This window comes from Salvelinus sp. IW2-2015, linkage group LG23, assembly GCF_002910315.2.
Source record: "Salvelinus sp. IW2-2015 linkage group LG23, ASM291031v2, whole genome shotgun sequence".
NCBI classification, from domain to species: domain Eukaryota; kingdom Metazoa; phylum Chordata; class Actinopteri; order Salmoniformes; family Salmonidae; genus Salvelinus; species Salvelinus sp. IW2-2015.
In genome coordinates this window covers 19,840,140-19,867,661 of record NC_036863.1, presented here as the reverse complement: position 1 = coordinate 19,867,661, position 27,522 = coordinate 19,840,140, and the positions used below count along the sequence as shown (strand labels likewise).

Genomic DNA, 27,522 nt, shown 5'->3' with positions numbered 1-27,522 from the left:
ATTCTCCCACTTAAAAAGATGAAGGCCTGTAATTTTCATCATAGTACACTTCAACTATGACAGACAAAATGAGGGAAAAATCCAGAAAATCACATTGTAGGATTTTTAATGAATTTATTTGCAAATTATGGTGGAAAATAATTATTTGGTCAATAACAAAAGTTTCTCAATACTTGTTATATACCCTTGTTGGCAATGACAGAGGTCAAACGTTTTCTGTAAGTCTTCACAAGGTTTTCACACACTTGTGCTGGTATTTTGGCCCATTCCTCCATGCAGATCTCCTCTAGAGCAGTGATGTTTTGGGGCTGTTGCTGGGCAACACGGACTTTCAACTCCCTCCAAAGATTTTCTATGGGGTTGAGATCTGGAGGGACTGGCTAGGCCACTCCAGGACCTTGAAATGCTTCTTACGAAGCCACTCCTTCGTTGCCGCGCGTGTGTTTGGGATCATTGTCATGCTGAAAGACCCAGCCACGTTTCATTCAATGCCCTTGCTGATGGAAGGAGGTTTTCACTCAAAATCTCACATACATGGCCCCATTCATTCTTTCCTTTACACGGATCAGTCGTCCTGGTCCCTTTGCAGAAAAACAGCCCAAAGCATGATGTTTCCACCCCATGCTTCACAGTAGATATGGTGTCTTTGGATGCAACTCAGCATTCTTTGTCCTCCAAACACGACGAGTTGAGTTTTTACCATAAAGTTCTATTTTGGTTTCATCTGACCATATGACATTCTCCCAATCTTCTTCTGGATCATCCAAATGCTCTCTAGCAAACTTCAGACGGGCCTGGACATGTACTGGCTTAAGCAGGGGGACACGTCTGGCACTGCAGGATTTGAGTCCCTGGCGGCTAGTGTGTTACTGATGGTAGGCTTTGTTCTTTGGTCCCAGCTCTCGCAGGTCATTTACTAGGTCCCCCCGTGTGGTTCTGGGATTTTTGCTCACCGTTCTGTGATCATTTTGACCCCACGGGGTGAGATCTTGCGTGGGGCCCCAGATCGAGGGAGATTATCAGTGGTTCTTGATGTCTTCCATTTCCTAATAATTGCTCCCACAGTTGATTCCTTCAAACCAAGCTGCTTACCTATTGCAGATTCAGTCTTCCCAGCCTGGTGCAGGTCTACAATTTTGTTCGGTGTCCTTTGATAGCTCTTTGGTCTTGGCCATAGTGGAGTTTGAGTGTGACTGTTTGAGGTAGTGGACAGGTGCTTTTATACTGATAACAAGTTCAAACAGGTGCCATTAATACAGGTAACGAGTGGAGGACAGAGAGCCTCTTAAAGAAGACGTTACAGGTGTGTGAGAGCCAGAAATCTTGCTTGTTTGTAGGTGACCAAATACTTATTTTCCACCATAAATTTGCAAATAAATTCATTAAAAATCCTACATGTGATTTTCTGATTTTTTTTCTCATTTTGTCTGTCATAGTTGAAGTGTACCTATGATGAAAATTACAGGGCTCTCTCATATTTTTAAGTGGGAGAACTTGCACAATTGGTGGCTGCCTAAATACTTTTTTGCCCCACTGTATTTAGCAGATGTTATTGCGGGTGTAGCGAAATGCTTGTGTTCCTAGCTCCAACAGTGCACTAATATCTAACAATTCACAACAATACACACATCTAAAAGTAGAATAATGGAATTAAGAAATATATCAATATTAGCACGAGCAATGTCGGTGTGGCATTGACTAGAATATAGTAGAATAGAACACAGGATATACATATGAAATGAGTAAAGCAGTATGTAAACATTATTAATATGACTAGTGTTCCATTATTAAAGTGATCAGTGATTCCATGTCTATGTTATATAGGGCATCAGCCTCTACGGTACAGGTTTGAGTAACCGGGTGTTAGCCGGCTATTGATGGCCATTTAACAGTCTGATGGCCTTGAGATAGAAGCTGTTTTTCAGTATCTCGGTCCCAGGTTTGATGTATTTGTACTGACCTCGCTTTCTGGATGATAGTGGGGTGAACAGGCCGTGGCTCGGGTGGTTGATGTCCTTGATGATCTTTTTGGCCTTCCTGTGACATCGGGTGCTGTAGGTGTCCTGGAGGGCAGGCAGTGTGCCCCTGGTGATGTGTTGGGCAGACCGCATCAACCTGCGGTTGAGGTTGGTGCAGTTGCCATACCAGGCGGTGATACAGCCCGACAGGATGCTCGCAATTGTGCATCTGTCAAAGTTTGTGAGGGTCTTAGGGGCCGAGACAAATTTCTTCAGCCTCCTGAGGTTGAAGAGGCGCTGTTGTGCCTTCTTCACCACACTGCCTGTGTGGGTGGACCATTTCAGATCGTCAGTTATGTGTACACAGAGGAACTTAAAGCTTTCTACCTTCTCCACTGCTGTCCCGTAAATGTGGATAGGGGCGTGCTCCCTCTGCTTTTTCCTGAAGTCGACGATCAGCTCCTTTGTTTTGTTGATGTTAAAGGAGAGGTTATATTCCTGGCACTCACCTCCTCCCTGTAGGCTGTCTCATCATTATTGGTAATCAGGCCTACTATGGTTGTGTTGTCTGCAAACTTGATGATTGAGTTGGAGGCGTGYGTGGCCACGCAGTCATGGGTCAACAGGGAGTACAGGAGGGGGCTGAGCACGCACCCTTGTGGGGCCCCTATGTTAAGGATCAATGAAGTGGAGGTGTTGTTTCTTACCTTCACCACCTGGGGGGCGGGCCATCAGGAAGTCCAGGACTCAGTTGCACAGGGCGKGGTTCAGACCCAGGGCCCTGAGCTTGATGATGAGCTTGGAGGGTACTATGGTGTTGAATGCTGAGCTATAGTCAATGAACAGCATTCTTACATATGTATTCCTCTTGTCCAGATGGGATAGGGCAGTTTGCAGTGCATCGTCTGTGGATCTATTGGGGCAGTAAGCAAATTGAAGTGGGTCTAGGGTGTCAGTTAAGGTACAGGTGATATGATCCTTAAATAGCCTCTCAAAGCACTTCATGATGACAGAAGTGAGTGCTACGGTGCAATAGTCGTTTAGTTCAGTTACCTCTGCTTTCTTGGGTACAGGAACAATGGTGGACATCTTGAAGCAAGTGGGGACAGCAGACTGGATTAGGGAGCGATTGAATATGTTCGTAAACACTCCAGCCAGATGGTCTGCGCATGCTCTGAGGACACGGCTAGGGATTGGTCAGACCAGTGTCACGAACCGGCTCAAAGCCCGTAACAAAAGGGAGACAACGTGGAGATAAGGAGTAACAATATATATATTTATTAAGTAAAATAACTAGGTATAATATACAATGGTGTGTGTAATCAGTAGTGTAAGTGAGTGTTTTGCATGCATGAATGTGATAATGCAGTGTGTTGAAAGATGCTAAAGCAACAACCAAAAAACCACCAAGAAACACAAAAAAATCTATAAAGGTGTCTGCATGGAGAGATTCTCCTCCATGAATGGAGAAGTGGTGTATTTATCCTGGGAGACACCGGGCCCAGGTGCCTTGTAGGCATCCCGGAAGAGAGAATAGCAGTGGTCGAGTGTTTTCCCAGCACTAGTACTACAGTCAATGTGTTGATAGAACTTCGGTAGCGTTTTCGTCAAATTTGGTTTGTTAACCTCTCTGGGATATGTGGAACGCTWGCGTCCCATCTCGTCAACAGCCAGTGAAATTGCAGAGCGCCAAATTCAAAACAACAGAAATCCCATAAATTAAAATTCCTCAAACATACAAGTATTATACACCATTTTAAAGATAAACTTTTGTAAATCCACCCACAGTGTCCGATTTCAAATAGGCTTTACGGCGAAAGCACACCAAATGATTATGTTAGGTCAGCACCTAGCCACAGAAAAACATACAGACATTTTCCAAAGAAGGAGAGGTGTCACAAAAGTCAGAAATAGCGTTATAAATATTCACTTACCTTTGATGATCTTCATCGGAATGCACTCCCAGGAAACCCAGTTCCACAATAAATGTTTGTTTTGTTTGATAAAGTCCATAATTTATGTCCAAATACCTCCCCTTTGTTCGCGTGTTTAGCCCAGTAATCCAAATGCTCAATGCGCAATCGCTTAGTTCAGACGAAAAGTCAAAAAAGTTATATTACAGTTCGTAGAAACATGTCAAACGATGTATAGAATCAATCTTTAGGATGTTTTTATCATAAATCTTCAATAATGTTTCAACCGGASAATTCCTTTGTCTTTAGAAAGGAAAAGGAACGCAGCTGCCTCTCACGGGCGTGTGCCTGACTGAGCTCATGGCATTCTGCCAGACACCTGACTCAAACAGCTCTTATTCTCTCCCCCTTCACAGTAGAAGCTTGAAACAAGGTTCTAAAGACTGTTGACATCTAGTGGAAGCCTTGGGAAGTGCAATATGTCCCCATAGACACTGTATATTCGATAGGCAATGACTTGAAAAACTACAAACCTCAGATTTCCCACTTCCTGGTTGGATTTTTTTCATGTTTTTGCCAGCCGTATGAGTTATGTTATACTCACAGACATCATTCAAACAGTTTTAGAAACTTCAGAGTGTTTTCTATCCAAATCTACTAATTATTTAGTAGGCCCAAAAGCATATTCTAGCTTTTGGGCCTGAGTAGCAGGCAGTTTACTCTGGGCACCTTATTATCCAAGCTACTCAATACTGCCCCCCAGTCCCAAATAAGTTAAAATCCCCAGCTACAATAAATGCAGCCTCATGTGGTTTCCAGTTTTCATAAAGTCCAGTGTAGTTCCTTGAGGGCCGTCGTGTTATCGGCTCTTTTGGGAGGTAATACGGTCGGCATTTGATTGTAAGGTATTCTAGGTCGGCTGGCACCGACAGACATGATAAATTGAACGATACGTTTTTAACATTGATTTGCACCACTATTTTTTATTATCCTTTAACCTCTCTTGGGTATGTGGGACGTTAGCGTCCCACCTCTTCAACAGCCAGTGAAACTGCTGGGCGCCAAATTCAAATACAGAAATACTCATTATAAAAATTCAGAAAACAAAACATATTTTACATAGGTGAACGTCTTGTGAATCCAACCACGGTGTCAGACAAAAAAATAATAATCCTTTACGGCGAAAGCATACCGTACGATTATTTGAGAACATAGCCCACTAGACAATTCATTACAAACAGTAACCAGCCAAGTAGAACAGAGTCAGAGTGATAAAATGAATCCCTTACCTTTGATGATCTTCATATGGTTGACTCAGCAGACATTCATTTACTCAATAAATGTTTATTTTGTTCGATAGTCTCTTTATATACAAAACCTCCGTTTTGTTCGCGTGTTTTCTTCAGTAATCCACAGGCTCAAACGCAGTCAAAACAGGAAGACAAAAAAATCCAAATTGTATCCGTAAAGTTCATAGAAACATGTCAAACGATGTTTATATTCAATCCTCAGGTTGTTTTAGCCTAAATAATCGATAATATTTCAACCGGACAATAACGTCGTCAATTTAAAAGGTAAACAATAATTGATCTCTCTCTGTCGAGCACATAAAAAAAGCTCTGCGACACTTTAGCGTCCAGTCATTCCGAATGCTCTTATTCCCTCATTTTTCAGAATACAAGCCTGAAACTATTTCTAAAGACTGTTGACATCTAGTGGAAGGCATAGAAACTGCAGTTTGAGTCCTAAGTCAATGGATGCTGTTATGGCATTGAATAGAAAACTACAAAAAAAAGAAAAAACTACTTCCTGAATGGATTTTTCTCAGGTTTTCGCCTGCCAAATCAGTTCTGTTATACTCACAGACACTATTTTAACAGTTTTGGAAACTTTAGAGTGTTTTCTATCCAAATCTACCAGTTATATGCATATCATATCTTCTGGGCCCGAGAAGCAGGCAGTTTAAATTGGGCATGCATTTCATCCAGAATTCCGAATGCTGTCCCCTACCCTAGTGAAGTTAATCTACTACTTCTAGTTTGATGGTTGTAGCCATCAATTGTCCCATTGCCAATAACCCATATTAGCTAACTTATTTCAAACTTCACATTTCTCTAGTAAAGGATACTTATCGGTATGGTCGGTGTTGATAATTTTTGGTTCATCTTCCCAGCTCTAGCGAACACATTCAAACCATTCTGATTGGTCCCAGAAACTGATGGGTTGGACCAGAGCCTGAACATACGTGGGTGAAGTGGCGTTTCGGAAATAGTTATTGGCTTTGGTTAGAGACGATTCAATTGGTTAGAGACGATTCAATCGCTGATTACTTGTTTTGTACAATGCCCTCACTTTGACGTCAGCATATACTACTTTTACAATGGCAGTCTCAGATTGAATGTATTTAGCTATATATGGCAGCGGAATTCTATTCAGTATGAGTCGTCAGGTGATGTCTGTAAAATGGTGGATCCACTATAATTTGTCTTTAGAGCACTTCTGTCATTTTACTTTATTTGACTCTTTTTTTATCAAGGCAGCTGATTGTAACCAGGGTTTGCATAAGCTGCTGGTGCAGTGTCCTTCTCTAGCAATAGAACCCATGTTAAGTCAAATTATTTCAGTGGCTATCATGCTCAGTCATCCAAGAAGGGCAAGCCAAGGGCCCACAATAGAACCTGGTAAAGGTGTGAAAAGCACAGTTGTCCCTCCCTGGTCTGGTTTCAGTTGGAATTCCACTCCAATCCCAGAGGACAATGAAACCCTATACTCCTATATCATTGAAACCCAGATGGCGTAGCAGTCAGACGTCTTTGTCCTGCCGTGTCCCTTGTATATATATTTTTTACATCTTTTTCTTCGCATATCTTTTAAAATATTTTCCGTTACCTCAACTTCTAAATACTCTCCTGGAACCTGCCTCACCCAATGTGGCGTGGATCTGCATTTTTCTAAAGTATTTCTATTTACTTCAGATCTGGAATCCCTCAACTGAAGCTAGCCAGCTAACTACCTACCAGCTATCAGGCAGCAAACCATTGCTAACGGTCATCAGCTAACCTTTAGCTCGGAAAGCTCTCGCCAGTTCGAACAACGTGACTCAAACCAGAGCATAATGGACCTATTTCTCTCCATATCCCCGGATTCCTACCGCAACTCTGAACATTTTCATCTGGATCTTCGCAACTAGCTAACCGCAATCCCGGGTGACCACTCCTGGCTAGTGTTTCCATCCCGGAGCAAGTAACAATTAGCCTGAAGCTAGCCCGGGCTCCTGTTAGGGCTCCTGTGCTACCACCAAAGCCCACTCCTGGGCTACAATATCCGGACCCCTTCTACTGCCGGTACGGGGCACGGAACCCCGCCGATCCTCTACGACTGGAATACCGGCCTAATCTGCCTGAGGATTCCAACAGGCCCCTCAGGCGCGACGCCCGCTGAAGGCCCATTCTGCTAACCGGCTAGGCCTGCTAGCTACCTAGAGCTACTTGGAACCCTACTAATTCCACGACTGGTCTATCGACGTCACCGCACAAAGAGGCAAAAACAGGCTTACCCCCATCTGCTAACTGCTAGCTTGCTTGCCCCGGTCTGCTAACTGCTAACGTTAGCTTGCCTGCCCCGGTCTGCTAACTGCTAGCCCCTGCTAACTGCTTGCTTGCTAACCCGGTCTGCTAGCTTGCCAGCCCCGGTCTGCTAACTGCTAGCTTGTTTAGCCCCGGCCTACTACCTGTTAGCTTGTTAGCATCGGCCTGCTAACTGTCTGAATCGCCGTGTCCCCAGTCAGCCCAACCACTCACTGGACCCATATGTTCACTTGGCTACGCATGCCTCTCTCTAATATCAATATGCCTCGTCCATTACTGTCCTGGTTAGTGATTACTGTCTTATTTCACTGTAGAGCCTCTAGGCCTGCTCAATATGCCTTAACCAACCATGTTGTTCCGCCTCCTACATATGCGATGACATCACCTGGTTTAAACGTCTCTAGAGACTATATCTCTCTCATCATTACTCAATGCCTAGGTTTACCTCCAATGTACTCACATCCTACCTTACCTTTGTCTGTACACTATGCCTTGAATCTATGCTATCGTGCCCAGAAACCTGCTCCTTTTACTCTCTGTTCCGAACRTGTTAGACGGCCAGTTCGTATAGCATTTAGCCGTACCCTTATCCTACTTCTCCTCTGTTCCTCTGGTGATGTAGAGGGTAATCCAGGTCCTGCAGTGCCTAGCCCCACTCCTACTCTCCAGGTGCTCTCATTTGTTGACTTCTGTAACTGTAAAAGCCTTGGTTTCATGCATGTTAACATTGGAAGCCTACTCCCTAAGTTTGTTTTAATCACTGCTTTAGCACACTCTGCCAACCCGGATGTCTTAGCCGTGTCTGAATCCTGGCTTAGGAAAACCACCAAAAACCCTGAGATCTCCATCGCTAACTATAACATTTTCCGCCAAGATAGAACTGCCAAAGRGGGCGGTGTTGCAATCTACTGCAAAGATAGCCTGCAGAGTTCTGTATTATTATCCAAGTCTGTACCCAAACAATTCGAGCTTCTACTTCTAAAAATTCACCTTTCCAGAAACAAGTCTCTCACTGTTGCCGCTTGCTATAGATCTCCCTCTGCCCACAACTGTGCCCTCCATACCATATGTGAATTGATTGCCCCCCATCTATCTTCTGAGCTCGTGCTACTAGGTGACCTAAACTGGGACATGCTTAACACCCCGGCCATCCTACAATCTAAGCTTGATGCCCTCAATCTCACACAAATTATCAATGAACTTACCAGGTACAACTCCAAATCCGTAAACACGGGCACCCTCATAGATGTCATCCAAACTAACTCGCCCTCCAAATACACCTCTGCTGTTTCAATCAAGATCTCAGCGATCACTGCCTCATTGCCTGCATCCATAATGGGTCTGGGACCAAACGACCACCCCTCATCACTGTCAAACACTCCCTAAAACACTTCTGCGAGCAGGCCTTTCTAATCGACCTGGCCAGGGTATCCTGGAATGACATTGACCTCATCCCGTCAGTAGATGATGCCTGGCTATTCTTTAAAAGTGCCTTCCTCACCATCTTAAATAAGCATGCCCCATTCAAAAAATGTAGAACTAGGAATAGATATAGTCTTTGCTTCACTCCAGACCTGTCTGCCCTTGACCAGCACAAAAACATCCTGTGGCGTTCTGCATTAGCATCGAATAGCCCCCGTGATATGCAACTTTTCAGGAAAGTTAGGAACAAATATACACAGGCAGTTAGGAAAGCTAAGGCTAGCTTTTTCAAACAGAAATTTGCATCATGTAGTACTAACTCAAAAAAGTTCTGGGACATTATAAAGTCCATGGAGAATAAGAGCACCATCTACCCAGCTGCCTACTGCTCTGAGGCTAGGAAACACTGTCACCACCGATAAATCCACTATAATTGAGAATTTCAATAAGCCATTTCTCTACGGCTGCCATTCTTTCCACCTGGCTACCCCTACCCGGTCAACTGCCCGGCACCCTCCACAGCAACCCGCCAAAGCCCCCACCATTTCTCCTTCACCCAAATCCAGATAGCTGATGTTCTGAAAGAGCTGCAAAATCTGGACCCTCGCTTTCTAAAATTATCTGCAGAAATTGTTGCAACCCCTATTACTAGCCTGTTCAACCTCTCTTTCATATCGTCTGAGATTCCCAAAGATTGGAAAGCTGCCGCGGTCATACCCCTCTTCAAAGGGGTGACACTCTAGACCCAAACTGCTACAGACCTATATCTATCCTACCCTGTCTTTCTAAGGTCTTCGAAAGCCAAGTTAACAAACAGATTACCGACCATTTCGAATCCCACCGTACCTTCTCCGCTATGCAATCTGGTTTCAGAGCTGGTCATGGTGCACCTCAGCCACGCTCAAGGTCCTAAACGACATCATAACCGCCATCGATAAGATCATTACTGTGCAGCCATATTCATCGACCTGGCCAAGGCTTTCGACTCTGTCAATCACCACATTCTTATTGGCAGACTCGACAGCCTTGGTTTCTCAAATGATTGCCTCGCCTGGTTTACCAACTACTTCTCTGATAGAGTTCAGTGTGTCAAATCGAAGGGCCTGTTGTCCGGACCTCTGGCAGTCTCTATGGGGTGCACAGGGTTCAATCCTCGGGCCGACTCTCTTCTCTGTTTACATCAATGATGTTGCTCTTGCTGCTGGTGATTCTCTGATACACCTCTACGCAGACGACACCATTCTGTATACTTCTGGCCCCTCTTTGGACACTGTGTTAACAAACCTCCAGACGAGCTTCAATGCCATACAACTCTCCTTCCGTGGCCTCCAACTTCTCTTAAACGCAAGTAAAACTAAATGCATATTATTCAACCGATCACTCCCCGCACTGCTCGCCCGTCCAGCATCACTACTCGGACGGCTCTGACTTAGAATACGTGGACAACTACAAATACCTAGTGTCTTGGTTAGATTGTTAAACTCTCCTTCCAGACTCACATTAAGCATCTCCAATCCAAAATTAAATCTAGAATCGGCTTCCTATATCGCAACAAAGCATCCTTCACTCATGCTGCCAAACATACCCTCGTAAAACTGACCATCCTACCGATCCTCGACTTCGGTGATGTCATCTATAAAATAGCCTCCAACACTCTACTCAACAAACTGGATGCAGTCTATCACAGTGCCATCCGTTTTGTCACCAAAGCCCCATACACTACCCACCGTTGCGACCTGTACGCTCTCGTTGGTTGGCCCTCGCTTCATACTCGTCGCCAAACCACTGGCTACAGGTTATCTACAAGTCTCTGCTAGGTAAAGCCCGCCTTATCTCAGCTCACTGGTCACCATAGCAGCACCCACTCGTAGCACGCGCTCCAGCAGGTATATCTCACTGGTCACCCCCAAAGCCAATTCCTCCTTTGGTCGTCTTTCCTTCCAGTTCTCTGCTGCCAATGACTGGAACGAACTGCAAAAATCTCTGGAGACTCATATCTCCCTCACTAGCTTTAAGCACCAGCTGTCAGAGCAGCTCACAGATCACTGCACCTGTACATAGCCCATCTGCAAACAGCCCATCTATCTACCTACTCCTCATCCCCATACTGTATTTATTTATTTATCTTGCTCCGTTGCACCCCAGTATCTCTACTTGCACATTCATCTTCTGCACATCTACCATTCCAGTGTTTAATTGCTATATTGTAATTACTTCGCCACCATGGCCTATTTATTGCCTTAACTCCCTTATCTTACCTCATTTGCACTCACTGTATATAGACTTTTTGTTTTCTTTTGATCTACTGTATTATTGACTGTATGTTTTGTTTATTCCATGTGTAAACTCTGTGTTGTTGTATGTGTCGAATTGCTATGCTTTATCTTGGCCAGGTCGCAGTTGCAAATGAGAACTGTTCTCAACTAGCCTACCTGGTTAAATAAAGGTGAAACATTTTTTTTTTTTTAAGAACCCTGCCATTCAAAACCTATCTTGAGATGAGGATGGGCAGGGCAGGGGATGAGGATGGGTTTCTCTTTATTGGGAGCGGCGGTGATCAATGGTATTGTGTGTAGTGTTGAGGTGGATGGTGGCCCAGCCCAGTGTAACGTCTGTGTGGAAAAGAGGCTGGCCATGAGGCTGGCTGGCTCTGGGTACCGACGGAGCAACACCGACACTGCAGCCTTTTGTGGTGAGGGACTATGGGAAAGTCGTGACCTCATTCCCAGACAAGCGTCAGGGGTAGCAGGGGGACGGGGGTGGGTGTGTTATGTGTCTTGGCCGGCCTCACGTACCCCTCCCCATTCCACTTGACCCTGAGACTACCCCACACCCTCAACCCTCCTGTTCGTTACGTATTAATTTACAACCACAATAGTGAGTTGGATTCATCCTTAAACTACTAATGTTTCTCTCTTTTTGGTCTCACATGTTATCAAATACAGATATAGCCATGGTTGGTCGTTTTCTGTGACAAGTGAGAGCGGTATACTTAAAATGTTTGGAGTTTCCCACACCAGGCTCTTCCCCCCTGTCTGCCCTAATGGTTGTTGGCCTTTGGCAGGAGGGCAATGAGGGGAGGTCAAAAAGCCTGGCCCTTAATTGTGAGTGGATCTGGCCCCTCCAGATGGGGAACGGTAAACGGTGTTTGCAAGCAGTGGGGGGGGGGGGGGGGGGGGCGGCTCTGTCTAATGATAGTAAACTGATTGAGTCTGTGTCTGGGGGTCTAGCATCTAGTATCAGGGTAGTGTTTGTAAAGCCTCTAGTATCAGGGTAGTGTTTGTAAAGCCTCTAGTATCAGGATAGTGTTTGTAAAGCGTCTAGTATCAGGATAGTGTTTGTAAAGCGTCTAGTATCAGGATAGTGTTTGTAAAGCGTCTAGTATCAGGATAGTGTTTGTAAAGCGTCTAGTATCAGGATAGTGTTTGTAAAGCGTCTAGTATCAGGATAGTGTTTGTAAAGCGTCTAGTATCAGGATAGTGTCTGTAAAGCGTCTAGTAGTCAGGATAGTGTCTGTAAAGCGTCTAGTATCAGGATAGTGTGTAAAGTGTCTAGTATCAGGATAGTGTCTGTAAAGCGTCTAGTATCAGGATAGTGTTTGTAAAGCATCTAGTACCAGGATAGTGTTTGTAAAGGTCTAGTATCAGGATAGTGTTTGTAAAGCGCTAGTATCAGCATAGTGTTTGTAAAGCGTCTAGTATCAGGATAGTGTCTGTAAAGCGTTCTAGTATCAGTTTTTTGTAAAGCGCTAGTATCAGGATAGTATCTGTAAAGCGTCTAGTATCAGGATAGTGTTTGTAAAGCGTCTAGTATCAGGATAGTGTTTGTAAAGCGTCTAGTATCAGGATAGTGTTTGTAAAGCGTCTAGTATCAGGATAGTGTTTGTAAAGCGTCTAGTATCAGGATAGTGTTTGTAAAGCGTCTAGTATCAGGATAGTGTATGTAAAGCGTCTAGTATCAGGAGAAGTGTTTGTAAAGCGTCTAGTATCAGGATAGTGTCTGTAAAGCGTCTAGTATCAGGATAGTGTTTGTAAAGCGTCTAGTATCAGGATAGTATCTGTAAAGCGTCTAGTATCAGGATAGTGTTTGTAAAGCGTCTAGTATCAGGATAGTGTTTGTAAAGCATCTAGTATCAGGATAGTGTTTGTAAAGCGTCTAGTATCAGGATAGTATCTGTAAAGCGTCTAGTATCAGCATAGTGTTTGTAAGCGTATAGTATCAGGATAGTGTTTGTTAAAGCGTCTGCTGTTGGGCCAATGGTTTGTAAATAAACTCGGTTTCAGATATTCTGTAGAATGTTGTCTGCTAACCACAACTCATAAAGTGACTGTGTCAGTGTTTTGTGAACAACAACCTGGTATTGTAATGGGGTTTGTAGAATAGGCCTAGTTTACTCTGTCAAGTGCCTGCTACTTGAGACACCATTAGTAAAATAACCCGTAAAATGTTTGACATCCAAGGTTGTGTGTAAAACGTCTTTGTAAAACGACTTGTAAAGTGTCTGCTATCAGGGGGTGAATGGCTGTGGGAGGTGCGGTGGGGCGGGGGGGGGTCATTGAGAGGGGCGAGCTCCATAATTGGCGCTCTCCTAGAAGTGGCGCGCTTCTATTTCCTTTACTGGTGGAGGGCGGACAGCGTTTCTCTTATCATTGGGGTCTTCTCTCATTCATCACTGCTTCCCACTCAATGCTCCCTCTTTGTGCTGCCGAGGTGTAGGAGGGGTAGCCTAGCCGTGTGGCCCCCAGCCTGGCCTACCCGGGCCCCCTGGAATAATAAGCAGGGTAATGTCTTCTGTCTTTGTCAGATGGCCTCTGTGCAACCAATCTTCAGGGAGTGACAAGCAGGGGTCAGCCTGTCCCCATCAAACCATGGAGGTGGAGAATTGACCCACTACTTAGCCCTCTGAGAGAGAGATGGAGTGAGAGAACCAGTGGTGTTTTTAGCCTTCGATGCAATGGGAGTGGAGACGTTAGTGCAGGAACAGAAAGTTTCATAACCCTACATCTGACCTTCTCCTGTTTACACGTTCCTGTTCTCCTTGGGACTCTGTCCAATGGGAAAGAGAATATTATGCTCTCTGGTTGCATGGGTGAATATGGCTGAGATCACTGAATTCATGTCAGTCCATCAGAAGTTACCTGGGGAAGGAAATACATTTACATGTCATTTTCCTTCCTTCTTAGCCAAGAGGCTAGTTGCAATCAATTTAATTGCGCAGTTTAGACTTTGATAAGTCCTTCATACATGGATTTGCAAGTATTGAGTATATTGTAAACGTTACAATACCTTAGTGTATAACATTTATCCACTTAACTATAAAAGGTAGACATTAGCATAGGCATAACCAAACAGTGAGGCTGCAGGTTGGTGTGTGTATGTGCTTCCTGGTGATGATGTACCGCCCACACACTCACACGGTTCAGCAGACACACACTGCGGCAGGCAGCAACACGGGCAGCTCAGTTGCTCGGCATCAGGACCCCGGTTTCCTTTCTCTCCGCAACACAGCCTACATGAAGAGGTCCTTAGCCAGCGCAAGGCAATCATCGAAGAGAGAGGGAGAAAATGAAAATGAAAGACAGAGAGACAGTGAGGGTAGGGAAAAGAAAGAGACAGAACAGTAGTAGTAGGAACAGAGGCCTAGAGCGTCAGACGCAACCCTCCTCCATTCACGGCCCTGGATTAAAGATGCATTGAGCGGTTTGTGTGTGTTGGGTGGGGGGGCTGGCCGGGACTGGGGAATGTTTTCGCGGAAAGGCATGGCCCAGTTCTTCTGGATGATCTGGTAAAAAATATCTCCCGTCTGTCTCTCCAATATCTCTATAAGAGACATGTGATGTTTAGTCCAACTCCATCACTGTATACTCATTCATATTCTCCCGTATCTTTTAATCTTATTCTTCAGTCATCTCCATCTCTGTTTCTCTCTCTCTCTCTCCCTACCTCCCTCTTTGATTCGCTGGCTCATCCTCTTGTGTTTCCTCTACTTGCCCTCTGTCATGTCTGGGCCAGCGGGACCCCCTCTCGCGGCGCTGATGTACTGGGCAGTGGCTGAGTCACAAGCCCCCTTGCCCCTGACCGCCGACTCATCTCCTCCGTAGCCAGCCTGTAGCCAGCCTCAGACCAGACACAGGGGTTAGGCTCCCCTGCCTGTGCTCGGCCAGRCCAGGCCACAGCCAGTGTGAGGCTTGGCTAGCAGCCGCTTGGCTCACAGACCCAGTGGCAGAGACCGGTCAAAAGAGAGAGAACTCCTGCCATTGTGCTACAGTAACCCAGTGGCAAAGGAGGGGAGAGGTGGGTGTGGAGAGAAAGATGGAGGAAATAAGAGAGCGAGAAATCCGTCCACTGTGCTAACCCAATAGCAGGGACAGAGAAAGAAACCATAGGAACAAATGGAGGGAGAGCGGCTCTCCCTCAAGGACTAGACATGCAATTTTCTGCCCTCTAAAGACCAAGTGCCCTCGCTTGAAACCCTCAACTCAGGACAAAAAACCTTAAATGACACAAATGCTGCAATATTACCAAACCCAGGCACTTTCTCTCTCATCTTCATGACATAGACTAATTCTGTAGCCCTTTCTCTCTCCACGCATCACTGCTCTCCACTATAGAGATGAGAGCTCATAGGCCCGAGTAGTACACCCTCCGGGTCTCCACTGTACGCTGCTTATTTCATTGAACAATGACCACACAGGTCCAATGCACTCAAACACAAAGCGAGGGCCACTCAGTGGGTCGACCATTAAAAGGGGAGCGAGGGTTACTTAAAAGCTGAATATGAAAAGAAGCCATTGTCTATGTCCCTGACCGTCACTGGGGAAAAGAAAGTCTGGCCTAGAAGAAATTGTGTTAATGTAGCCATTGTGCTAAGAAGGTAATTGGTTAAATAGTGGCAGGCATCCAGTGGAGGGATCCCTGAGGAAGGCCATGTCTGAAGTAAAGCTTGTAAACTCATTGTGGTATCAGACTCTTGTCCTCTTCTCCTCCCTTCTTACACTCCTCACCCTCTTTCTCTCCCCTACYTTTCCCCCTTCTCACGTTCTCTCTCCCACTGCTCCCTCCAGCTCTCTGAGGATACCTTGTGATTGTAGTGCGTGTGTTTTTGTGTGTGTGGACCTGCAGGCTTGCCTCCCTGGAGATCTGGGCCGGTTTCCAAGACAGGCAGCTCCCGGGTGGTGGAGAGGTTAAAACGAAATGCAATCACCATAACAATCCCTTTTAGTTTGAGAGGTGATGTACACTACATGACCAAAAGTATGTGGAGACCTGCTCGTTGAACATCTCATTCCAAAATCATGGGCATTAATATGGAGGTGGTCCCCCCTTTGCTGCTGTAACAGCCTCCACCCTTCTGGGAAGGCTTTCCACTAGATGTTGGAACACTGCTGTGGGAACTTGCTCCCATTCAAGCCACAAATGCATCAGAAGCCACTGCCAGATTTCTGGATTGGGCTGCGCTCAGAGTATCCTGCCTTGGCAAATCGCGCTGTTAAGACACTGATGCCCTTCGYAACCACGTACTTATGTGAGAGTGGATTCTCGGCCCTCACTAGCATGAAAACTAAAATTAAAATGATTTAAGACTGAGGCTTTAAGACAACCCACCATTGCAACCCACCATTTAAGACAACCCACCATTGCAGAGTTATGTGCATCCTTTCAAGCACACCCTTCTCATTAACCTGTGGTGAGTTATTCACAATTTTCGATGAACAAATAAGGTTTTATATGTAAGCTGGTTAAATATAGAGCAAAATGATTGATTATTATTAGATTATTTTTTGTGCCCTGGTCCTATAAGAACTCTTTGTCACTTCCCACGAGCCAGCTTGTGACAAAAAGTAATTCTTATGTTTAATAAATGTATAGTGTGTGTGGCAGGCTTACAATGATGGCAAAAAACAACATTTGAGAGTGTGCTGACCCTGGTGCTAGAGGGGGTACGCAGCTGGATGTTGATTGTTTGAAGGGGTACGGGACTATAAACGTTTGGGAACCACTGTTTTAGAGAATTTGGCAGTACGTCTAACCGGCCTCACAACCCCAGACCACATGTAACCATGGCAGCCCAGGACCTCCACACCCGGCTTCTTCACCTGTGATATCGTCTGAGGGGGAGTGGAGGTGCTGAGGAGTATTTCTATCTGTAATATAGCCCCTTTGTGAGGGAAAATGAATTATGATTGGCCCTAATCTATGGATTTCACATGACTGGGAATACAGATATGCATCTGACTGGGCAGGGGTGCAGCCATGGGTGGGCACAGGCCCACCCATGGCTGCACCCCTGCCCAGTCAGATGCATATCTGTATTCCCAGTCATGTGAAATCCATAGATTAGGGCCTAATAAATGTATATCAATTGACTGATTTCCTTATATGAACTGTAACTCAGTAAAATCTTTGAAATTGGTGCATGTTGGGTTTATATTTTTGGTTCAGTATATGTATGTATAGGTACAAATTGCATTTCCATGTGGTTTTCATGGACCTGCTCCCTCCATCTGAACCCCTTGTGAACCATGTGATGTGTGTCCTCAATCACTCTGGCCTGAAGATCAGTGTTTACTGGGCTAGCTTTTATTGGTCACTTGGTCAAGCCTTTTTATCCGTCAGTGTAAAGATAATTTTTATGCAGTGGGGCTCTCTGTATATCAAATTTGGGGCAATTGCATTTGCAGATCTCGAGCTGTGTGTGTGTGTGTGTGTGTGTGTGTGTGTGTGCGTGCGTGCGTGCGTGCGTGCGTGCGTGTGTGTGTTTTCCCCTGTCGAGATCCAGAAAGACTTTGGAGTTCTCTTGGCCGGGGCAGGAGTGTTATGTTGAAACCAGATGTTGAGCGATGTTTCCTTTTTGTCACGTGGCCCCTTCATAAAGGTGATCTGTACGGTAGCCAGTGGCGACGGAAGATCAGTGGGCTCAGCTGCTCCCTCCAGGGGACTGGGAAAAGTCCAGCACACTAGGTACCTAGCTAGCATCGCGCTAATGTTAGCTTAGCACAGCATGGTATGGTCTGGGTCAGCCAGTCCCCAGAGTCTTCCATAGAGGCTCCCTAGTTGAAGGRAAAGGGAGGGAGGGGAAGTGAAGAGCGGGGGGAGACTGGTGTAAACATCAGTCAGTCATAGAAGGCACACTTACACACATCAATGTGGAGGGAGAGAAAGTAAAACGAGAGGAGAGATGGGGAAGAGGATACAACAGAAACCCATAGGCATTTAAGAGCTCTTCATTTCACACAATTGTAATGTCTACCCTGCAAGTTGTACATTTCACAATTGACACACGGTTTCAGTAATAGGTTACAGAGGTTATACTGTGTCACAGGACCCCCATGTGCTGTGCATGTGTTGTGCAAGTGTCAGAGTACACCTATACTGTATCCTGAGGGTGACTGAAATGTCCACTTGACTAATGTGGGCCAGTCTTTTAGGAGTGTACGTGGTGTGTGTGCGCATGTGTGTAAATGCATTGCATTCCACTAACTGGCTGCTGCTAACTCGGTTTCAGTGGTCAGTTCTGTTTTGGAGCATGCTGTGCATTCCTATAGGGAGGCCTCATGTAAGGCCTTTTTGTACCCAGCTGAGATTTATTCAGGGGCGTATTTAATTAAATGTTATGATCAAACACGCCTGCTCTGTTCAAATGAAAAGAGATATTGAAATTGGCCATAATCAGATATACTTTAATGGCGAGGTGTCGCATCGCTCCACTGTAGGTTGCCCAAGGTAAGATTCATCATTGCTTGAGTAAGGTCAGAACAACGTTTGTTTTGATTGGAGCCTTTATATATTCACTTGTTTTTGGGACTTAATTTCAAATAAGTTTTATTTTCATCCGCCGCAGATTCGAGACTCAACCCAGTTTCTCCCAAGCTAAACAGACAAATTACTCTACAGAAATAGTCAGCTGTTGAAGTTGGCCAATTTTTCAGACCTAACATTACTTTTAGAAGTGAATTAATGAACAGAGCCCACATTTGCATGTAGCGTCTCTACGTTTTTCTGTTTTTGCTTGAATGGTAATTTAACCAGAAACAACTGAGTCATGGCGAGAGAGGGTGAGAGGGAGAGTAAATGTATGCCGCTTGCACGCTTTCCCTTTAAGCACAGCGTCCTCTCTGCTCTCATTCAAGGGTAGCACAAGGTGATACTCTGTTTTGTTTTTCTTCCTCCTTTTCCCAGAGAACAAACCTTCCCTCTGGGAGGGTTTGGACAAATCAGGATCCCCATTTTCATATGTTTAATGTGTTTCTATGCTCCGTATCTGGGAACAAAAGGCAACACTCTGCCTCATCCATCAGAGTTGACAGTAGGGATTTTGCCTCACAGAGAGAATGTAGTGAAAATAGGGCCTGGCTTTTCTAAACTTAACATATGGTTAGTTTGTAAGAGGTTTCTGCTCAATTCTGTGGGGATGAAAGTCAATGACCAAGGTGTTAAAGACTATGGAAACAGAGAATGTGGCCATTTTCACCGTATGAGAATGTATTGTGTTTTGCTCTCCCACAAGGTAGCATTGTTATGCGATGCTAATCCTTTTCCTTCTTTTTTTGTCTTGCAGGATCTGCGAAAGCAGGTAGCTCCATTGCTAAAGGGCTTCCAAGCAGAGGTGAGTGCTATTTAAAACTCTAGAACATTTAATACCTAGCTTTCCTTTATCGATTTAAGGATGTGTGTTTGTGTGTAGCCTACTGTACATCGTGTATGTTGTGAGGGATGGCGGACATTTTGTTTTTGCGGGGAGACAGTGGCCCCCTGACACACCCCATAAAGGCTGACATGTGCCGTCTCTGCCTGGCTAGACTTCTGCTGGCTGGCTGCTCTGCTCTCCTGCTGGAGGAGCCTTCCCTTCCCCAGTGGAGCTCTCGCCAGGGGAGTCCATTATTTGTGTCCTTTTATGAGGCTCTCTAGCTCCCAGCCATGTTTAAATTGCATCCCCTTAAAAGATTCCAGCCAAACCACTCCTGATCAGAGCTGCAATCTGAAAGTCCAGGCAGACATGCCTTTCTCTGTTTCATAACCCCCCACCTCCCCTTTATGGCTATGTGTCACATCGTCTGATGCAAAGCTCCTTTTGATATCTGCTAAAATGAATGCAATTGGCCTCCTGAATAATGGTTTGCCAATGGGAGAAACATGTTGCCAATTGTCTCTTGCACTGAATCTCTGACTTTCTGTGTGTCTGTGTGCGAGATATTGTGGTATCATTGCCTCAAATGTGAGCACGGGGGTGTGGATGAGAGTAAATGAGCCAGTTTACACCAAGGGCTGATTCGCGGGTGGACAGGGGGGGTGAGGTTGCGGGCGGCTGATGGCAATAGCGCTTTAACCCTCTATTCTGGAGGGTGTGCAGGGTGGGGGCGCAATGCCCACTATGACCGCGGCGGGTTTAAATCCCTGACCCTGACAATGCGCCCTGACAGCCTAGGCCAGCCACAGGGAAGAGCGGCCCTGCCGATTTAACATTTTGTCCTGAGAGCGCCCCTTGCACTGCTCTGAAAGTATGGTAACTTCAGAATTGATTTAGGGGACTTTAATGATAATAATGTGAGCTGTGAGACTTGAGGCGGGGAGGAGGGGTGTGGGAGTGAGAGCTGTGTTTCTGGCGCCAGCTCTTAATTCCTCCTCAAGTGCCACTCCTGCAGTAAATAAGGGCTTAGCGATGTGAGGGCTTTATGGAGAGCATCTGAACAGGCCCAGCCTTTCTCCTCTGAGTGCCTCTGCTGCTATACTGCTACTGCTGGGGCCTGCCTCGGCTGGAGGCACTGCCTGAATTACTACAGTCAATTCACTTTTAATCTTTGTCAAATCAGGAAAGGATTTCAATTCAATCCTATGAATCAATTAGAATACATTTTTAGAATAGCCACTGATGTGGTCACACTGGTGTTTATGTTGGCTTGAGGCACTTTCATTCTTGACAGGCAGCAATGTCTCATCCAAACGAAGTGACATCCATAAATCTGTCAACTATTTTAGGGGACAGATGCATGATAAGTGTTTGTCGACTGCAAATTTGTCCTCTGTCTTGCTTAGTGCATATTTAATTTGGTAATGATGGAGGAATGTAACATTTTGCCACTGTCAGATTGCATTTTTAATTCGGAGCATGCATTTGTGAGTCTACCTCACTAATTCATGATATAAAATGTTTTGAGTTTAGTCTGAACATAATTGTAAGGCCTGCTACTCCCTTTATATGTTGTGTTTGGAGTTCTCTGCCTTGTCACAAACCAGTGTATTTTTTCATGTGCAGTACACTATTTTGTATACAGTGCATTTCAATTCCAGAAAAAGACAGTAGGTTACTTAAGACAGAAATTATACTAGAACATCACTAGTCGTCTGACCCATGAGTAATCCCTCTTCAGTGAATACGGTCCTGTTTCTGATTTCCCTGTTCCAGGAGGATTTACCAGTACTATGCAGCGTTACTTAGTGCAACAATTAAATACATTGTTAGAAAAAGAAACCATGTGGTACACCTTTATTTTGATTGGTTGTTTGCTACCTCATTTGTGTTCACAACAAATTTCTCTCATGCTCAAAGATATTCTATTACTTTTAACTCATCTGATGGTATTATTAAGTTAATTCCACTGTACTGAGATATTTGATTATTTGAGAAATCCCTTCAGAGAAACACAAACTGTACATTGTAGTCTTAGGAGTGGCCTTGAAATCAAACTGTCGTTTTGATCACTTTGATGATCACATGTCTCCCAACGCTCCCCAACGCTGTCTATGGGCACCATTGTGTTGCCATGTTACACCCAGCACCCCAGTCAGCTTCTTATCCCTGACAGTAATTAGTCACCACTTAATTATATTCCTATTCCTGTCGGCTCTTAAAGTATTATTTTGTTAAGTGCTCTGGATCTCCTAAAACAAAGCCCACTCTCTCACTGAGAGGCCCAAGAATTTGGCTGCCCTCTAAATGGCTGCTAAATAAAACTCCTAGCTGCTACTGCGTGCCATGACTCAGTAATTGGTCAGTGGCTGTTATCAGCCCAGCTCTACCTTGCTATATAGGCCTATATATAGACCCCTGGACAGGAAATCCCTAATATGAAACAGAGTGTAGATGGTGGAATTTAAGAAAAGAAGAGAGAATGGAAAGAAAGTACAGTAATGCCGGCTATTTTAAAGATTTGCCTTGCTTCAAATGTCTGTCACCCTCGAACCCTCAAAATGTCTATTGCCGGCGCCTCCCAATAAAGACGCTGCTTCAGCGACTAAAAGCACAGCAAGGAGTGCCATATAAATTTCATGAAGTTAAAGGGGCTGGAAAGACGGCTCCCTGTACACCTCTCTCAGGCAGGGCGGAACCGCACCGCAGCCTGTCTGGCCCATTAGCGTTCATTGTGGTTGGAGCGAGCGATTTGTGAGGGCCCCCAGGCCTATTATTGACGGAGTTAATCTTCCCTGTTTAAATCACCCCAGGTTTAAAAATACCCACTACTCCCCCCACATCACACGGGCCCGGCTCACAGGCACCAGCCTAAGACTCCTGCAGCCATTTTAATTTATCTCCTCTGTGGATGAATGGGGCGATTGGCAAGGACAGGAGAAGTCCCTGACCTTCGCGAAGGCCCAACTTATCATCTCAGGAATTTGGGGCTTCCACTTTGTTTTCCATGAGCATCAGCAGGGTGAGAGCTAACGGTGTTCCAGATCTCAGAAACGGCTCCTCATGTGAAAGCAGTAGTGTTGACTGCTTTAATAGGGAGCAAAACAAATGACTAAATGGAGACTCGGTGAGATTCAAAGATTGTCAGATACAGAAGACACTGTACACAAGCATTTCAGCTCTCTCCGTAGGGGGAAGGAGAGGGAAAAGGTCCGTTTTTCTGCTCCCTCTGTTCCTTATATACAAGGCAGAGCATGAAGTGCGGCGCATTAGAATATATGAGATGCTCTAAGACTTCTGGAAGGCCTCAAGGGTTAGGGAGAGGAGCCAGGCAGACAGATCTGTTTGGGTTGTTTCTCTTTCTTTCTTTCTTTCTTTCTTTCTTTCTAACTGTTTCAGTTTTTTACATTTTATTTGTGAAATGAGCGAGCGCTTCCTTTCCTGTCAGGAAATGAGAACACAATGGGGAGCAGAGCTCAGCACTCGGCACCCACAGGCCCATGTGGACACACACCACAGCAGGGGGAGGGTTGGCGGGAGGGAGGGAGGGCTGGAGAGCTCAATGGCACCCCCTCTTGGGTAGAGGGGGGGATCTTTCTACCATACCACCTCCCACTGCAACTGTAGCCTCCCCCACCTACTCACACACACTTGCACATGCATGCACGTAAACACATTCTTTCCTGGTCTCCCTTGATACTGTCCCTACTGTCGCCAAAGCCTCGGAGGGAACCGGTCCTTGCAGGAAGTGTGACGTGTGAATGTCGTGTGTGACGCCACCGGAGTGTTCTCCGTCTCTCCCCGGACCATCTCTGCTTCTCCAAGACAACGCTCAGAGTCTATCTCAGATGCATTTTACAGCCACAGCAACTGTAGCTTGATGACGAACTGTCACTGTAAATGAAGAGGGAAGAATCAGCATCGAGTCAGTCAGTGGCGTGTAAAGAAACCAGTCGCTAAGGAACAGGGTTGTGTTGGTTACTTTCTAAATGTACTCCATTATGGTTAATAGTTACTTGTCCCAAAATATTACGAGTTTTTGGATTACCCAAACTCAGTAATGTCATCTGATTACTTTCCCCTTAAGAGGTGCAGGTTAGTAGCTGGAACAGCCACAAAGTCATAAAATCTGATTTAAACATAACCCTAACCACACTGTTAACCATATGTGTAACCCTAACCTTAAATGAAGACCAAAAAGTTACCAAACAAGTTCGAAGGTTTTTACAATGTAGCCAATTCTGACTTTGCAGCTGGCCCATCTAGAGGAAATTGATCAGTTCTGCCATAAGGAGAAGGCTCATCCCAATAAACGCCAAGAGGCATTAAAAGAGGACAAAAATGAATAATACCAATTGAATGACCTCTTGCAGGATAAATCAATGTTAGAGTTTACATAGTTGGCCATAAATGGATGTTGCATTTTACTTTATGTGTTGGTTATGTAGGCTTCTTCTAACCCATTGCTTTCTACTTCAGATAATAATATGATTAATCTGTATCTTTACATTAAAAAAACTGTCAGTCAGAGTCCCAGTCATTCCAATTAATGTAATACCCCTTGATCTTCAAGAATAGGACTTGGAAATATAGATTAGCCTAATTGTTTTACCTGAGCATAACCCAAAAATGAAGAACTAATTAGCCTACTCTGTTTATGATTTTGCTGTCATGGAGGACTGATTGGGGCTCATTGCTTCAAGCTGAAAAATAAATGGTGCTATTGAAATGGCATGCTTTGAGCACTAGCGAAAAACGCTATTTGTATGTGGAAAACTAGATGCTCTCACTTGTGGTCTTCTTAAATGAGACTTGTTTTGACAGTATGGAGCACAATACCACAGGGGACTTTAGAAGGGAGGAACTCAAACTTTTATTCCATAGGCTGGGATCTGCTCTATGTGGCTGTTGCAAGAGCGCATTTTCACTGGCTGTCCACTGGGAGCGTATTCGTTAGGCTGATTCTGTTTGAAAACGCTTCTTAAACTGAAAGTTTTAAAAAGTATCTGTAATCTGATGACAATATTTTTGCTGGTAAAGTAACAGATTACAGTTAGTTTTTTTGTAATCCCTTACATGTAAACTGTTACTCCCCAACCCTGATGAGGAATGAGATTTAAATGTGAGTAAATTGTTAGTACGCAGTGTAAGCTATTATTTTATTTAAGGGCACACCAAATCAGTGTGCCACTTCCAAACCCCACAAAGCCTAGTCAGGCAACCGAATGCTACAGAGAGACCTTCAGGAGACGTGATGGCTGTGGCAGAGAGAGACACGTACAAAGTGGCATAGGAGTGGGACAAATGCAGGAAGTCACTACTGATTTTGCATAATTGCGGTGTAATTTTGGACGTCTGTCTCGTCGTAAGGGCACCGAGAGCCCAGGGAGAAGGCTGTGAAAGTTAAGTTGGCAGCTCGCACAGCGCTGTGATTAGCTCAACTCTCAGACTGTGTGTGTGTGTGTGTGTGTGTGTGTGTGTGTGTGTGTGTGTGTGTGTGTGTGTGTGTGTGTGTGTGTGTGTGTGTGTGTGTGTGTGTGTGTTAGCATAGGCATACAGTAAAAAGGGGAGACTGGGATGGGCCTCAACTTATATCAGGTTATTAAAAGTGTGTTTTCAAAAGGATTTTGTGTGAATTGGGCAGCAGGTAGCCTGGTGGTTAGAGTACTGGGACAGTAACTGAAAAGGTTGCTGGATCAAATCCCTTAGCTGATCATGTTTTGATCTGTTCAAATCAAATTTTATTTGTCACATACACATGGTTAGCAGATGTTAATGCGAGTGTAGCGAAATGCTTGTGCTTCTAGTTCCGACCCCATGCAGTAATATCTAACAAGTAATCTAACCTAACAATTTCACAACTACCTTATACACACACACAAGTGTAAAGGAATGAATAAGAATATGTACATAAAAATATATGAATGAGCGATGGCCGAACCTCATAGACAAGATGCAGTAGATGGTATATAGTACAGTATATACATATGAGATGAGTAATGTAGGGTATGTAGACATTATATAAAGTGGCATTGTTTAAAGTGGCTAGTGATACATTTATTACATACATTTTTTCATTATTAAAGTGGCTGGAGTTGAGTCAGTATGTTGGCAGCAGCCACTCAATGTTAGTGATGGCTGTTTAACAGTCTGATGGCCTTGAGATAGAAGCTGTTTTTCAGTCTCTCGGTCCCCGCTTTGATGCACCTGTACTGACCTCGCCTTCTGGATGATAGCGAGGTGAACAGGCAGTGGCTCGGGTGGTTGTTGTCCTTGATGATCTTTTTGGCCTTCCTGTGACATCGGGTGGTGTGGGTGTCCTGGAGGGCAGGCAGTTTGCCCCCGGTGATGTGTTGTGCAGACCTCACTACCCTCTGGAGAGCCTTACAGTTGTGGGCGGAGCAGTTTCCGTACCAGGCGGTGATACCAGCCCGACAGGATGCTCTCGATTGTGCATCTGTAAAAGTTTGAGTGTTTTTGGTGACAAGCCGATTTGCTTCAGCCTCCTGAGGTTGAAGAGGCGCTGCTGCGCCTTCTTCACCACGCTGTCTGTATGGGTGGACCATTTCAGTTTGTCTGTGATGTGTACGCCGAGGAACTTAAAACTTTCCACCTTCTCCACTACTGTCCTGTCGATGTGGATAGGGGGGTGCTCCCTCTGCTGTTTCCTGAAGTCCACGATCATCTCCTTTGTTTTGTTGACATTGAGTGTGAGGTTATTTTCCTGACACCACACTCCGAGGGCCCTCACCTCCTCCCTGTAGGCCGTCTCGTCATTGTTTGTAATCAAGCCTACCACTGTAGTGTCGTCTTCAAACTTGATGATTGAGTTGGAGGCATGCATGGCCACGCAGTCATGGGTGAACAGGGAGTACAGGAGAGGGCTGAGAACGCACCCTTGTGGGGCCCCAGTGTTGAGGATCAGCGGGGTGGAGATGTTGTTACCTACCCTCACCACCTGGGGGCGGCCCGTCAGGACCGTTGTTCTGCCCCTGAACAAAGCAGTTAACCCAATGTTCCTCGCTAGGCCGTCATTGCAAATATGAATTTGTTCTTAACTGACTTGCTTAGTTAAATAAAGGTAATTTTTTTTAAATAACGTTGTTTTTTTTAACATACAATATGTGTGTGATTGTGTAAAGGCATACCTGCCCCTGTCCTCGAACCCACTAATCTCTACTGTATCCTTGAGTAAGATGTCCCTCCTTCTGTATATGATTAAGCTACTCTCTCTCCAGCGCCTCCCGCCCCCATGGCACACAAAGAGAGTGGGTGACTGTGATGATGGCACAGGGTGGTGCTCGTTCTCTGATATCCCTATGGCACTGACGCTGATTCCAGGCGATGCCCGATCTGCCCCAGAGGAGCAATGTGTCAGCCATCACAGACCATCACTGTGTGACGCCGTTTCGCTCCTCCATCCTATCCCAACTCCACTCTTATGATGAGATCTCTAATGTTGTACGAGGTAAACTTTGGCTGTAATCACAGATCTAGGATCAGATTACCCAATACCCAATCCTCACCACCATTAGGGGGATTAGAAAACATCTGACCCTGGACCAGTGGTTAGAGGAACATCAACCTACTTCTAATGTAAGGTTACAGCAATGAGGAAAATTTGTAGAAATATATATCCATACTACTGTAGCTGCCTGCAAGTAGGCCTAGTGTGTTAGGCCCCCCATATGACAACCCCAGGTGACATAGAGATGAAGAGAGGGGGCTAGCTAGCTGTTTCCTGTTTCCCTAGGAAGCCCAGAGGATGCTCTAAGTCACTGTCCTCTCAGACTATAATTCCCTGCTTAAAAGAAAGCTGCAAAGCCAGTAATCCCTCCTACCCAACCCAAAAAGAAGCACACTCAAACACACACACACACATATACTCTCTCTCCCCGCAATCTCTCCCCCGCACACGCACACCACTCCGGATCAGTTATCCACAGCTTAAAACCTGCTCTGCAATTAAGGGGTTAGGCCAGGTCACAGACAGAGACAAGCAGGCCAACGGTTTC

At 45.1% G+C, this 27,522-nt stretch overlaps 1 protein-coding gene across 1 annotated transcript in view; it reads left to right on the top strand.

The window, feature by feature from the left end:
* The first annotated feature begins 2,537 nt into the window (after window positions 1-2,537).
* The window catches only part of cux1a (cut-like homeobox 1a), a 131,520-nt gene continuing 106,535 nt past the window's right edge, over window positions 2,538-27,522 (top strand). The window contains exons 1-3 of the mRNA XM_070434296.1: window positions 2,538-2,764; window positions 16,003-16,063; window positions 19,388-19,486. Coding sequence (XP_070290397.1) covers window positions 2,538-2,764; window positions 16,003-16,063; window positions 19,388-19,486 — 387 coding nt within the window. The remainder of the gene's footprint in view (window positions 2,765-16,002; window positions 16,064-19,387; window positions 19,487-27,522) is intronic.